Source organism: Centropristis striata, chromosome 14 (genome assembly GCF_030273125.1).
Source record: "Centropristis striata isolate RG_2023a ecotype Rhode Island chromosome 14, C.striata_1.0, whole genome shotgun sequence".
Classification (NCBI taxonomy): domain Eukaryota; kingdom Metazoa; phylum Chordata; class Actinopteri; order Perciformes; family Serranidae; genus Centropristis; species Centropristis striata.
Genome location: NC_081530.1, coordinates 26866218 through 26879702, shown reverse-complemented (window position 1 = coordinate 26879702; position 13485 = coordinate 26866218). Strand labels below are relative to the sequence as shown.

At 39.2% G+C, this 13485-nt stretch overlaps 1 protein-coding gene across 1 annotated transcript in view; it reads right to left on the bottom strand.

Moving 5' to 3' along the window:
• Nucleotides 1-13485, bottom strand: part of cap2 (cyclase associated actin cytoskeleton regulatory protein 2) — a 27783-nt gene extending 14298 nt beyond the window's left edge. Inside the window, exons 1-4 of the mRNA XM_059350475.1 lie at nucleotides 13359-13485; nucleotides 8088-8209; nucleotides 7865-7965; nucleotides 3557-3634 (exon numbers count right to left, since the gene is read on the bottom strand). Coding sequence (XP_059206458.1) covers nucleotides 3557-3634; nucleotides 7865-7965; nucleotides 8088-8199 — 291 coding nt within the window. The 5' untranslated portion in view covers nucleotides 8200-8209; nucleotides 13359-13485. The remainder of the gene's footprint in view (nucleotides 1-3556; nucleotides 3635-7864; nucleotides 7966-8087; nucleotides 8210-13358) is intronic.

Below are 13485 nucleotides of genomic sequence, written 5' to 3'. Positions count from 1 at the left end.
AAACCTAGTAATTCATGCTAGCAAGGTTTGATACAGTAAGCTAGTTTTGCTCAAATTATTGCTCTTGTGTTTCTCTGTGTTTTATAATTGTTATTGCAAACTGTTGCTTTATCCAACTTAATTCTCAGCTCATTCATGTACGGCCTTTCTCAGCTAAACTGAGCCGTGTTTCAGTTCAGTGAGTACTGATAGACAGTCATAGATAAAATTGAAAAAATACACAGATCGATTAAAAATTCCATGTGATCGACCAAATTCTTAACGACCATTAATCAATCATCGATTAATTATTCCCATCCTTACTGGAAACATATTCAATTAGATTCGATTTTCCTTTATTAGTCCAACAACGGGGGAATTTCTAGTATTACAGCAGCAAAGTGGATAGCAAGATCGAGAGGAGCTTCAATAAAAATAACAAAAAATAGTAAACAAGCAGTATAAACTAGAAATATAAGAAAGGTATTAACAATTAAGTAAAAAATATTTTAAAAAGGGTTAACAATTTACAATTTAATATGCATGTTCAATTGTTGCAAGTGTCATGATTGACAGTTGTGACTGGTTGGGCGCGTGTACGAGTGGGAGAACAAAACTGCAGCTCCACCAGCTGGTCACTACTGCGCAGACTCTGGATCCAAATGGTGCCACCGAAACAAGATGGCGGCCCGCACTATCTGGGATATTTTGGCTTCATATTTATAAAGAGGGAGGAAGTGGAGACGCGTCATCTACTCTTTACACAGAAAGTTTAGCTTATCACAAAGACTGGAGAACTAAAGTCAAAGCTTTATGAAGCGCGACTGCTCTCTGATGTCGATGATAATCTCTGACCAAAGCTGAACAAACATCCAGAATCATAATTTCCATTGCTCCTCAGGCTGATGTAACTTACCAAAGAAAAAAATGCATTTCTCTAAATGTAAATGTATACATGACTACATGGATGAGAAGACAACTGAGGCAGAAACGGACACAGACAGAAAGAGAACGAGCCGACAAGAGGATCAAAAACGTCGGCTCGCATTATTTGATGGGCAGCGTGTTACAATAGCACAGCGGGGCCTTGACTTCCTATACAAGCAGTGGATCAAAGGTAGAGTGGAAGGCGACACAAAGGGAGGACAACTGTAACTGTGGAAGTCTGCAGTGTGTCTGCACTGCCAGATACACACACACACACACACACATGAAGTTAACAGGCCAACCTGAGGTCACATGAGAGAGAGGGTTACTTTCTTTCACTCTAACTAACTCTCTCTCACACTCTCTCACACACACACATACACACTGACAACAGGCTCAAATATAGAACATGCCCATAAAAAGTCAGAGAGCACAACAGGGGCTGTGCTGCAGAGAAAGGCCAGAAGTTTGTAATCTGTGTGTGTTTGTGTGTGTGTGAGGAGAGAGGCTGCACTGGTCAGAGTCACACGCACTTTTCCTCCTCTGTCTGATCGGTATTGACTGACAGACAGACTAGAATGAGTGAGTCGACAGATGTGTTTGTTTGTTTGTTTGTTTGTGAAGGTTTCACAGAACAGAGTTTGGACTGGTGGTGATTGTGCAAGTGTGCGGGAATTCAGTGTGTGTGTGTGTGTGTGTGTGTGTGTGTGTGTGTGTGTGTGTGTGTGTGTGTGTGCACTGAAGGGTTTGTGGGTCATGTTGACTGTGAATAGAGAACTGATGTCCCAACCTTGTCAAGCTAGAGCAGCTTCGGCTTCACAATGAGTTTTCTCATCAAGAGTTTCTTTATTCGGGCTTTCTGCGAAATCTGAAACAGGACACTGCGCTTCTACATCTGTGTTCTGAGCTAGACTGGTGCTTATGACTGTCTTAGTGATTATGTATATATAAACTTTGTATAAAACATTAGTTGTATTGTCAGCATTCAACAACTTCAGCTTAAGATTAGTTGACTGCACTCCTCCAGACTTTACAGTTTTGGATCCACGTCTACCACTGTTTCTCTGATATTTTTTTGACTTCTCCTCTTTATGTATTACTATTTACATAACTCAAAATTAGCCCATGTTTCTTCACGATTTGATCGATTGGAACAGCCGTTAACAGTATAAATCATCATTTGTGCAGTGTTGCTAGTCATCGTCTCAGAACCTGCCTCCGTTTGCCTGCCCTCCATCTGGAAAAGCTCACTGATGTATGACATCATCAGCAAAGAGGCTATTAAACCTGAATTTAAATAACAAAGTGTTATATTGCCAGTGCATATTATTTTTAACCCTTACATGACCAACTCTGCATTTAAACAGCCAACCTGAGCTGTCCGATTATATGAACACATAAATGTGGAAGTCTTCACCACTGCTACCTTTCATCCCATATGACATGAAACGGCAAGAATAAGAATACTGTCAAACTGCTCTTTTATCTAAAATGATGAGATTCTCAAATTTGACTTCACGGTACAGTATTGCCAGATATAAGAGCAGTTTTAACTCTTTTGGTTTTAAAGCAAACTGTCAATCAAGCTATATGTTTTTCAGCTTGAATTTATGAAAAACATGAATATTAATCATTAAAATTACATGGAATCTAAATTTATTTGCTTAAAACCTGTTATGTTTTTATTGTTCAAGGACTTAATAGGGCAAAAATTTAAAGAGGACTGAAATGTTTTTGCTTGTTAAGTCTCAAGTCAAGTCTCACATATATATATATATATATATATATATATATATATATATATATATATATATATATATATTATGAGGACTTAAATTTAATTTGGACTTGGCTGCTGTGAGACTTGACTTGAGACTTAAAAAGCAAAAACATTTCAGTCCTATATATATAAGAGATTGAATAAGTACTCTAGACTTGATTAAGTTCTTATTCATCCTTTTTCTGCGTCCTGTTTTGAGTTTATTTGGCCAACAGTGATGCAGTAATCTCCTCTTCCCTTACATCCCCCTCCTCTCTGGGGTCGATCCCTCTCTCCCTCTGTAAAACCATCACTCTTTCCTTGTTTGCATTTCTGACAATCACTGAACGCTCTTTTCACCGCCTCTTAACCAATGACCTGACAGATAGGGAATAATCACTTCCTGGTGGGCTCTACGGACCTTAAAACACACACACACACACACACACACACACACACACACACACACACACACACAGACAGAGAACACAAACAGAAGGCCAATGGGATGATATCATATCAGCTCTCTCTCTCTCTCACACACACACACACACTCACACACACACATAGCTTTCTCTCTCTCCCACCCCCCTTTCTCTATACGTGAACATGTTGGGAATGTGTTGTATTAGCGTTTTCTTAGTCAAAGAGCAGCGTAATCCCTCTGTGAACAGCCAGGCCTGCTGGGGAACACAGGAGGGGAGGACACACACTGACACGCCGCACTGAGATACAGCTCCCTTCTAAGTTAAATGTGGAACATTTGATGAAGCTTGAGAGCTGCACTGTGCATCACCTGCTGCAGTTAACTGAAAGGTTTTGAGCAGAAACAGAAACAGCTGATCATAATGACGGTGAACGATGAGTTGCCACACTATCAGCATGTTGTACCTGCGCAGGCTCCTGGTGAGTAGCAGCCATCTTGAGGAAAGTTCTCTGAGTCTGCAGGGCGTTGTTCACCATGTCCGCCTGATCACAAAGAGACAAAGTCAGAAAGGTTAGGATGATAACACAGGGAATGTAACAAGCAGCATGTAACTACACACACCGGCCACTTTATTAGCTAGCAAGGTAATAAAGTGGCCAGTGTGGTCTTCTGCTGCTGCAGCTCATCTGTTTCAAGGTTGGACGTGTTGTGTGTTCAGAGATGCACTTCTTTCTTTTCACAGACCTTGGTTGTAATGAGTGGTTATTTGAGTTACTTTTGCCTTTCTATCATCTTGAACCAGTCTGGCCATTCTCCTCTGACCTCTGGCATCAACAAGGCATTTTAGCCCAGAGAACTACCGCTCAATGGATACCTTCTGAAATACTCAGAGCAGATCTTCTGGCACCAACAACCATGCCACGTTCAAAGTCACTGATGCTGGCTTTGAACTTCAGCAGCTTGTCTCCAGGCTTAAATGCATTGAGTTGCTGCCATGTGATTGTCTGATTCGATTTTTGCATTAACGAGCTTAGACGAACAGTCTAAGTTAAATTTAGGTCCTCATTTCTGTGACAAGTCTTAAATCTAAACCTACTAGATGGCAATTTTGTTTAGAAAGTAGATGGAAAACCTTACAGTCAGATGGCTTAGGAACAGATCTGAGAAGAATGTGGACACGTCGGACAAAAGCACCACATTTTTTCCACATGCTCTCTGTCACCATAGGTTTTAATTTTTCATTGGAGCCACTTCATCAAGATTGCAGATCAGAGATGGCAGCCATATAAAGTCTATGAGAACCAATATAGTATGTGTAAAAAATATATTAAAAATGGGTTTTTTTTCATGCCTTGCAGAAAAAAATTGCTTCCCATTTGGTGTGAACACCCCATTACAGCATTATTTTGGTAGAATCTCTCCCATTCTTGGGTATGTGTCAGAGTATTTGCACACGGCACAACACCTGGTCTTATATAGTGTTTGGGGGGCGTTACTTATGCTAATAAACAATTGTGATCAAGCAGGATTCATCATTCAGCACAGCCGGGCACGAGTAGAATGGGATGGTTAACCCTTTATCAGGCAAAGAACTATATTTGGTAACTTCAGGTAATATTTTGAGAAAAAAGTTGTAAATTTACTAGATTAAAGTGGCAAATCTGCGCGAAAAAAGTTGCAGATTTACAAGAAAAAAGTGGGAAAAAAGCAACTTTTTTCTCCCAGATTCACCACTTTAAATCTCATAAACCTGCACATTTTTTTCTCGTAGATTTGCCACTTTAATCTCGTAAACGTTTTTCTCAAAATATTTTTTTCATATGTTTATTTACACATTCTGGCAGTATGTAATATCCTCCAATATTCTCTAGGGTTGAAATTTGGAATTTGCAAGTATTTCAATGAGTGTCCTATTAAGGGTTAAGAACGCACCTGGAGTTGTTTTTTTCCTCTAACAGACAATTAAGAGAAAATATATAAGCTACATTTAAGAGAATGTTGCTGCATGAGGCAATGTTGCTGCAATGTTTTGCATTCAAACGACTGTTTCAGTGCTCTGATTTGCAGATTGGAGATTCTTTTAGTCTCTTTTGTTTATGCTTTGATTGTGCTCTCTCACGCTTATTGAAATCTGGGCAGTGATTCTGTCTGTCTTAGACATTAAATAGAAAGCATAGCGCACACACACACACACACACACACACACACACACACACACACACACACACACACACAGAGTTTGGGTTAGTCCCAGCCAGCTGTGTCCTGTGTGTTTGAGACCTCTAGTCGCGGGCCAAGGGAACCACCAGGGAGGCTTTGTCCTTAAAAGGAGCTCTGCAAACGTTAAGAAACTACCCCTGGCTCTCGCTCACACACTCCCCCTCCTTCTCACCCTGGTCAGTGTTGGGACGCGGAGATAGAGATCTTCTTTCAAGGTACAGAGCAAGAAACATAACATTTCACTGTGTTTTCTCTCCGCCTGCCTTTACTCTTCTGTTTTGGAGCAACTCCCTGTTATTCTGGGTTTATTCAAAGGACATAACACGGCTCTTACTGCCAACTGGCTCACCACAAAACACACTTACAGTCGTTGTGGGAGTACGGGTCATTACCAAAAAGGAAAAGGTGCTCCGCCAGTGGTTTGATACATGAAAGTAAGGTCAAAGTTCAGTCATACTCCCATCCTTGGCTTTGAGGACAGGAAACATTGGACCCTGAACCTCTCAAACACAAACATCACTATCCTTCAGCTTTCCAGCATCTTATCTTTGTACGATCTAAAGCAGATCAATCCATATTTGTTTACAAATGTGCATCCAATCAAATGGAGGTTAGCACACTGACTGAACTAGTAGCTCTGCTGGTATCCATCTTTGTGTTTTGAGCAAGTTCACACCAAGTAAAAACACATAAAGAATTTCAAATCATTTAATAGGCAAAACTTTTAAAACTGGGGGTTTCTCAAAATTGGGGGCAACATCTGGACTTCAATATGCAGTTAAATTGGTACTCAAGCAATCAGTGTTACTCTCACATTAGTTTTGGGGACTTTAAGGGGGCAGATCTTTATTTTTTATTGATAAAGTAGCCAACTTGGTTTGTAAAACTGGTGGAACTGCTTAAAAAGATGATTAATAGTTGATTTTGCCAACAGTTAACTGACAAATCTGTACTGATTGTTAGGACTGCAGCTGTGGTAACATCTGTTCACCACAGCTGCTGCAGAGCATGTATGAGTGTGTGCATGGGCCATTTCATCACAATACAATATTATTCTACTTCTTTGGACAACGATAATAGGTAGGTAAACGATATTTTCTGTTATCACAAAGTCTGTAGAGATATGATATCAAACGCCCATTTAACACACATTAGTTACATTTATATCAACTCACAAGAAAGCGACTAAAATATGATTTGAGACATTTAAATTTAAAATATTAATCTTTTATTTTTATGAAAGAGGATTAAATATTCTCCTTGTCTTTTCTTAGCTGCTTGCCATTATCTGCATGGCACTTTTTTAATGTTGGGAAGTGAGTGTGTTCAGGCAGAAATAGTGAAACAGACATACTATAGAAATTTTTACTTTGACTTTGACTTGAAAGATTGACTTTATTAGATTGACTAAATTTCTTTGTTACAGCCGACCACACAAATTCACAAAATTTAAGATAAAGATAAAAAATAACAATCTAAGAAAAAAATTATAATAATAATTAATAATTTTAAAAAAGACGGCATAGCATATCATAGCTTAACTATGATAATATGTATGGAAGTTTTCACTTTAGTTTTAAACTTTGCATCAATACAGCTCAATGCAAATTGTCAACAATGAACTTTCGGGCTTAATAAATATTATTGTCAGATACTGACACTTTGTCATGGCCCTCAGCACAAGACACCCTTTAGTTGGGATGAGAATACATTGTTACGACAGTGATCGCTGCCCTTATTGTAGTTTTGGACGTTTTGGACAACTGAAGCAAAAATCATGCATCAGTATCACATGCTGAGGGTCGTGACAAAGCATCGGTATCTGATGAGTTGGGATGACAATATATATTAATCAGGCAGCAGTCAGTCAATGAGAACCAATTTATCTTCCAAGCCACTTAAAATTTCAATCTTGGTGTCAAAATATACATTTTTCTGGGTCAAGGAATCAATTGAAACTATTGAGAATATCACCAGATGATTATTTGATTAAATAGATATGCTAATTTTTGCCATGTATTCACATAATTTCCAACTCAGTTCCTAAGCGTTCGGACATATATTAACCCATTTAGGCCTAAAACGCCTGTAAAAAATGCCTGTAAAACCTCTGGGCGATTTTAAAATACCCCCCTTAAACCTGAAGTTTTTCTGGAAATTCAACAGAAGTGTCAACGCTTCTACTAAATAATAGATTTTTCAGCCTCTGTAGCAGATAGAAATGAAAAAGTATTTGAGAGCTTACGCAAATACTACAAAACGACTTTAATGGGTTAATATAGGTCATATAGATTGCATGTATTTTCAAAAATGGATAAGATGCATACATTTAATTGAACTTTATTAGCTTCACTTTTATTATTTATTATGTTGTTAATACAATTAGCTCTGCTCTTTGATGCATTAGATTGGTGTCTTTTAGGGAAAACAATCCTCAAATAGGAGAAAAAATAAATGATGTTGTTGGTGGCGAGTAGTGCTGCCATTTTTATTAACTTCTGTCTTCTCTCTCTCTCTCTGATTTGAATTCTTAATTATTGAACATAACTTACATGTTTCTCCACATCGCTTCCGATGGCTCGGCTGCAGTTCATGTACTCTGACACTGGACCTCTCAGCAGGACGTCAAAGGCCTCGACACACTGAGACAAACCTGGAGACAAAAGAGAGAAACCACTGCTCTCATGTTGAGCTGTATCTTCAATGTGTGCCTGTCCAGTGCTTGTTTAACTTGTTGCTCTGTCTGAGTTAAGTGTTATTGAATGACAGACTTGCCTCCATCGATGCCATTGACACAGTCCCCGTTAGCCATGGACGCCTGCATCGTGATGGACGTCTTCTCCAGACGAGTCACAGCTCGCTCCAGCCGCTCCATTAGACCTTCCATGGTGACAAGCCTACAAACAAAAGACTGGTTTCTTGGTCTGTAATGTGACATTTCTAATGTATTAGTTATGTGATTGTTTCACTTTATTGATCACAGAGGATATAGTCTTTTTAATTCGCCCTCTCCACAGGGAGGTAAGAGATCAGTACTCAGTCCTTGGCAGAGGACAGAATCAGTGATTCCCACGCTGCAGCTCGCTGTTTTCAAAAAGCTGCCTCATGTCATTACAGAGTGAAACTAAATGTAGCCAATGTAGCAGCGTTTATACGAACATGTCTCTGTTTGAGCTGTCTGGCTTCCTGCCACAGTCACAACCTCTGCCATGAGCACATGAACATATCACACAATTGGATTAAGGAGAGACAGAGACTGGAGCCAGGCTGACAGCTGAGAGCAGTGGAAACATTTAAAGAAAACCTGAGGAAAAACTTGATGAAATACACAAAGTTTAAACTGAAACAATAGGAAGCCGTTATTTCAGTTTGGGCAAAGTGAAAGAAATAAAACTAAATAAATCAATATACAGACTTAGTAACTCATTTAATTACAGTTTTAGTCACTTTACTAGCTATATCCTGTTTGTCTTGATTGACAGACTTTCTGATGAAAAGTGGTATTATGAAATAAAAACTAAAAAAATAGAATAAATGCAAATTAATTTTTAGGTTTGTAAAGTGTGTGTAAAAAAAATATTTATTTGTTCATTCAATATTGAACACCACAAATGAAGCAGCCGGTAAGGAATTTTGAGAAATAGTTTCCTGAATTACTCAGTTGTCTAGATCCTAACAAGTTTAAAGCAGCAAAGGTTTTTTAACTGGTTATGAAACAGTCTCAATTTAATTACTGTGTTATTCGGAAAAAAACCTTTCCATCTCCCACTTAGTGCATTAACTATTTTTTTAAATAGACAAAAACACGTGGTGTGCGTAAAAAACATTAATGCACATTTTCAAAAGTTTTATAGTATTTTGGTGTTTCCAACAGAATACGCCGGGTCGATTCCAACAGTCTCTTAAACTCACAAAATCCGTTCTAGTTAGGTGTTAATTTTAGTTTTGCTATACATATTTGAGGGCATTGTGAGGTTTATTGTAGTGTAACATTAACCAATCTTGAACAATGGCACTAATGAAAATCAGTAATCATGTATCATTCTTGCACAAGGTTAAATGCTGCCTCCAATTTTTTTTTCTTGGAGCATTTCTGCTTACACACAACCATGTTTGTCCACAGGGGGCGCCAAAATCAACACAAAATGAAAGTTCTTTATAGTTGCTCTAAAAACTCTTAAATCCACTCGTTACATGTCACAGATTGCCTCTACTGATCAGCTGTGCTTGTGCTGAAAATGTGAACTCACTGACCCTGGATATTCCCCTGATGACATTTAGAGATGAGACACTTGAGACATCACATGCAGAATCGACATTTAACATACATGATTATATCGCCTGTCCCCAAACTCAGTTGAAATGTGCAGACAGTTCTGACAACGTTAGCTGCCTGCGATGAGGTAAACAGATCTCCAGCTGTAATCGAACGCCACTGAAACACGGCACAGACCATATTGTATCTCTTTCTTTAACAGCCGTATGCCTCACCATGAGGTAATGCAGGCAATTAGTCAACCGAGTGGAATTCAATCCAGCAACCCTCTGCATGTTTATGCAAACTACTGCCAGGTAACACGCACTTCCTAATCTGACACCTGCTGCCTTTGTGTCCAGCACACAATCCAGTGGTGTGAGTTTTAATCTGTTTTACAAATCATCTATAAAAACACCAGGAGGCTCTGCAGTGCATTAATATGGCAGCTATGTGGACTGCATTGTTCTCCCCGTCTGTAATCTTTTAAAATTATGACTTGTAATTATGTGCTATGAGCAGCAAACACGTCCTGATGGGCGTCATCGAGTCATCTCTCTGGAGAAACCTCTCAGCGGTGCCAGATGCCTGTCGCAGGAATCAGCTGCTATTTCTGCTCTCTGGGTCACAACAGCTCTGAAACCTGGAGAGCTCAGAGTCAGATATGAAGCAATGAGGACAAAATAACAAGATTCAACCAAGACATTTGGTTGGATCAAGTTTATTTCCTTAGTTTGAGCAGGATAAACTTATTTCTATCAGTTTATTAGTATTCACATTTTTGGAACCACTTTCTTTTAGGCCTTCTATACAAGATTTATAGTGCAGGGCTGCAATTAACTATGATTTTCATCATCGCTCAATCTGCTCTTTTTCTCTATAGTACAAAACTACAATACAATTGCATCCATTGTTTTTATTTAAGTAAAAAAAAAATGACTGTTGTATAGCATAACATTGCTGAGCACAACCTCTTGTAGAATAGCACATTTTTAGATGATGTTTATGGTCTTTAATCCACAGCTTTAAGCTTGGAGGAAAAGTTTTCTTCCATTTAAGTACTATATGTCACCCGGCTTGATAAATCTGTATTCTTGCATGTTTCTTAAACTGTAATTTTATTGGAGCTGAAACATTTAATCAATCGATTGATAGTGGATCATCAGAAAAGTAATCTGCAATAAGTTTCTTTAGGTTGGGCATTATTGATGATAGATAGATAGATAGATAGATAGATAGATAGATAGATAGATAGATAGATAGATAGATAGATAGATAGATCCATCCAACCTCTGAGAAATTGTGATGGGCAGTTTTTCTTTTCGGATGTTTTATAGACAATAAATTATTAAATTGATCATCTATTTCGGCCCCATCACTGCAGCTTTAATTTTATAGATTAAATAAAGGACAAAGAATCAGTTCACAGCACTTAATCACTGTCTCACTCAGTAATTATGTGTTTAAAAACCATGAGACAGAAACAGCCAGCGTCTGCACTGACTGCATTGTCAACCAGCCAAATTCTCCATGGCAATGCAAAGACACGGCCAGTGATGCTGTGTTAGCTTTTCATATACACTTAATACATTCAGTGCATCACAGAAATTGAATAAGAAACAGCCAGAGTGGGTTCAAACCATTAAAGACTGTAAAACACTAGACGAACAACAAGAAGTTGCAGTCAGTGGAATTATTCTATGAATATTTTTTAGCTGTTGCATTAAGCAGACACTAGCAGACTTTAGCCTCCAGTAAATGAACACATTCCTCCCTGTGCTCCCGCAGACAGGTGGGCAGCAGCGTCTGCCACATAAAGACCCCAAACCGACAGCTGAGAAAGCACACATGTTCCTGCAGTAGAAAGATATTACTGACTTCACCCCGACCTGCATGCGTCTCCTGAACCCTGTGGCCTGGTATCTGATCTTTGGGGCTATATTGGGCCACAGCCTGCTGCTACAGGCCTACTGTGAGGTTTTCTAATGTAGACCTCGAGGTCCTGTGCTGCAATGTACGAGTAAACTTCAGTAAATTCAGTTTCATTGGTGCAGTAATAATGCCTCAGGTGCTACAGCTGTTCTCACAGTGACTCAATGAGGAAGCTGTGATATCATCAGTATGAGCTGTTAGTGAAAGTCTTGGTTTCTTGTTTTTTTTTGTTGTTAACTTAATGTAGCTGAAATAAAATTCAGTTTCAATAAAACATTAGCTATGTATAGATGATCTACTGAATATACTGATGGTAATAGGTAAGCTATATCAATATCAATGTATGGGCCCAATGACTAAAGACAAAATGTTGTTTTAGTCACGTGGGGTTGTATGGGGTCCTGATCCTTAGTCAGTGTATTAGACAACGGTCTGCACACCCCCAGTTTAGAGAAGCAGGCAGGAGTCCCGACACGGAAGGAATGTATCCGAAGTGAACGTTATATGCAGAATAATTTCACCACTTGACCTTTCCATCAGACTGCCCTTTTTAAGTTTACATGGGGGGAACCGAAGCTGTTATAGAGGTTCTATTCAAAGCCACCAGACTCCTTTGACAAAAACAGTAATTTCACCCTACAGAACACAAGACTTGCTGGTCTACCGCTGCCTCGATTGTTTAGTTTCTTTGTGTTATTGTGTGACTTTTGTGTTTTAAAGGATTAGTTCTGATTCACCAAAGTCAAACAAAACACAAACTAACTAACTGATTGAGGCAGCAGTAGAATAAAAGCTCTTGCCTTTTGTGAGGTAAACTTACTGTTTTTGTCAATGGAGTCTGGTGGCTTTGAAGAGAGCATACAAGCCCTGCTCGAACTCCAAACAGGGCTGTCTGACAGCAAGATAAAGTGGTGAAAATATTCCAAATGTAGCATACACTTAAATTGATATACATCTTTTTAGGTGGGCCTTTTTGTAGATGGCTAAAATAGGCCTACATTCTGCTGCGGCCCCCGTCTACATTACGTAGCTTCCATACTAGCACTTCTGCCATATTTCCTCCAATCTGGAGCCATGTCGATCGCCACCAACTGTAGATAATACACTGACTATGGATAAGTACCTCATACTACACAACTTTTTAAAAAAATGTTTAGATGGTCCACCAAAAAATTTCACCTCAAGGTCTGCTCTTAAACCATATTAAATGGCCTTCATCAGAAGATGAGTTCCTTTTTATTTAATATTTTTTCTGCACCTCCTGTCCATATTGGCTTAAAAGTTGAGTGTAATCAAAGTCTAACTCATCCTTTAAGCCCATTTTATATAATCAAAATGCCCCAAAAAGCTACTAAATGGACCTTTAAATTAGATTATTTCTTGAAAATTGACATTGAAACTGTAAGAATATCTAGCCTATAATGCTATATCTATAACATTAACAGGCTTTTTGAACCTCCTATTGGCTGCCTACAGGTGCTCATCACGCAGGCACGTTCAGGCCACAGATGACGCCTCATAATAAAACATGACATGGCACACTGCTGGCACGCGGACAGGACTGTCACCGCCCCTCAAATCTGATGCTTCACGCCACAACATCACCGTTACTCCACAAAAGTTATAAAGGAAAAACGAGATGAAAGAAAAGAGATCAGTACTGAGTCAACACAGTCAGTGTGCTCCTGTTCTGTGTGCTAAATATAAGAAAGCATGGCGCGCTGGCAGCAGGTGAAGATGACTCTGTTTGGACATTTCTGCGCAGTTGAATACCCCAATATCCCCTCCGCCCCACCCCGAAAATCAACCAAACTCCACACACACACACTTAGAAACTCATCAGTGTAGAAACAACTTACCTCCCTCCTCTGGTCCGCTGTGGATTTCTCCTGTTGTTTTGTTGGGATTGTCAATGTCCCAGGGACGGATTCGTGGCTGTGTGCTGCGGTCCCCTCCTGCCTCCCTGCCCCGTCACTCAGCTGCGCA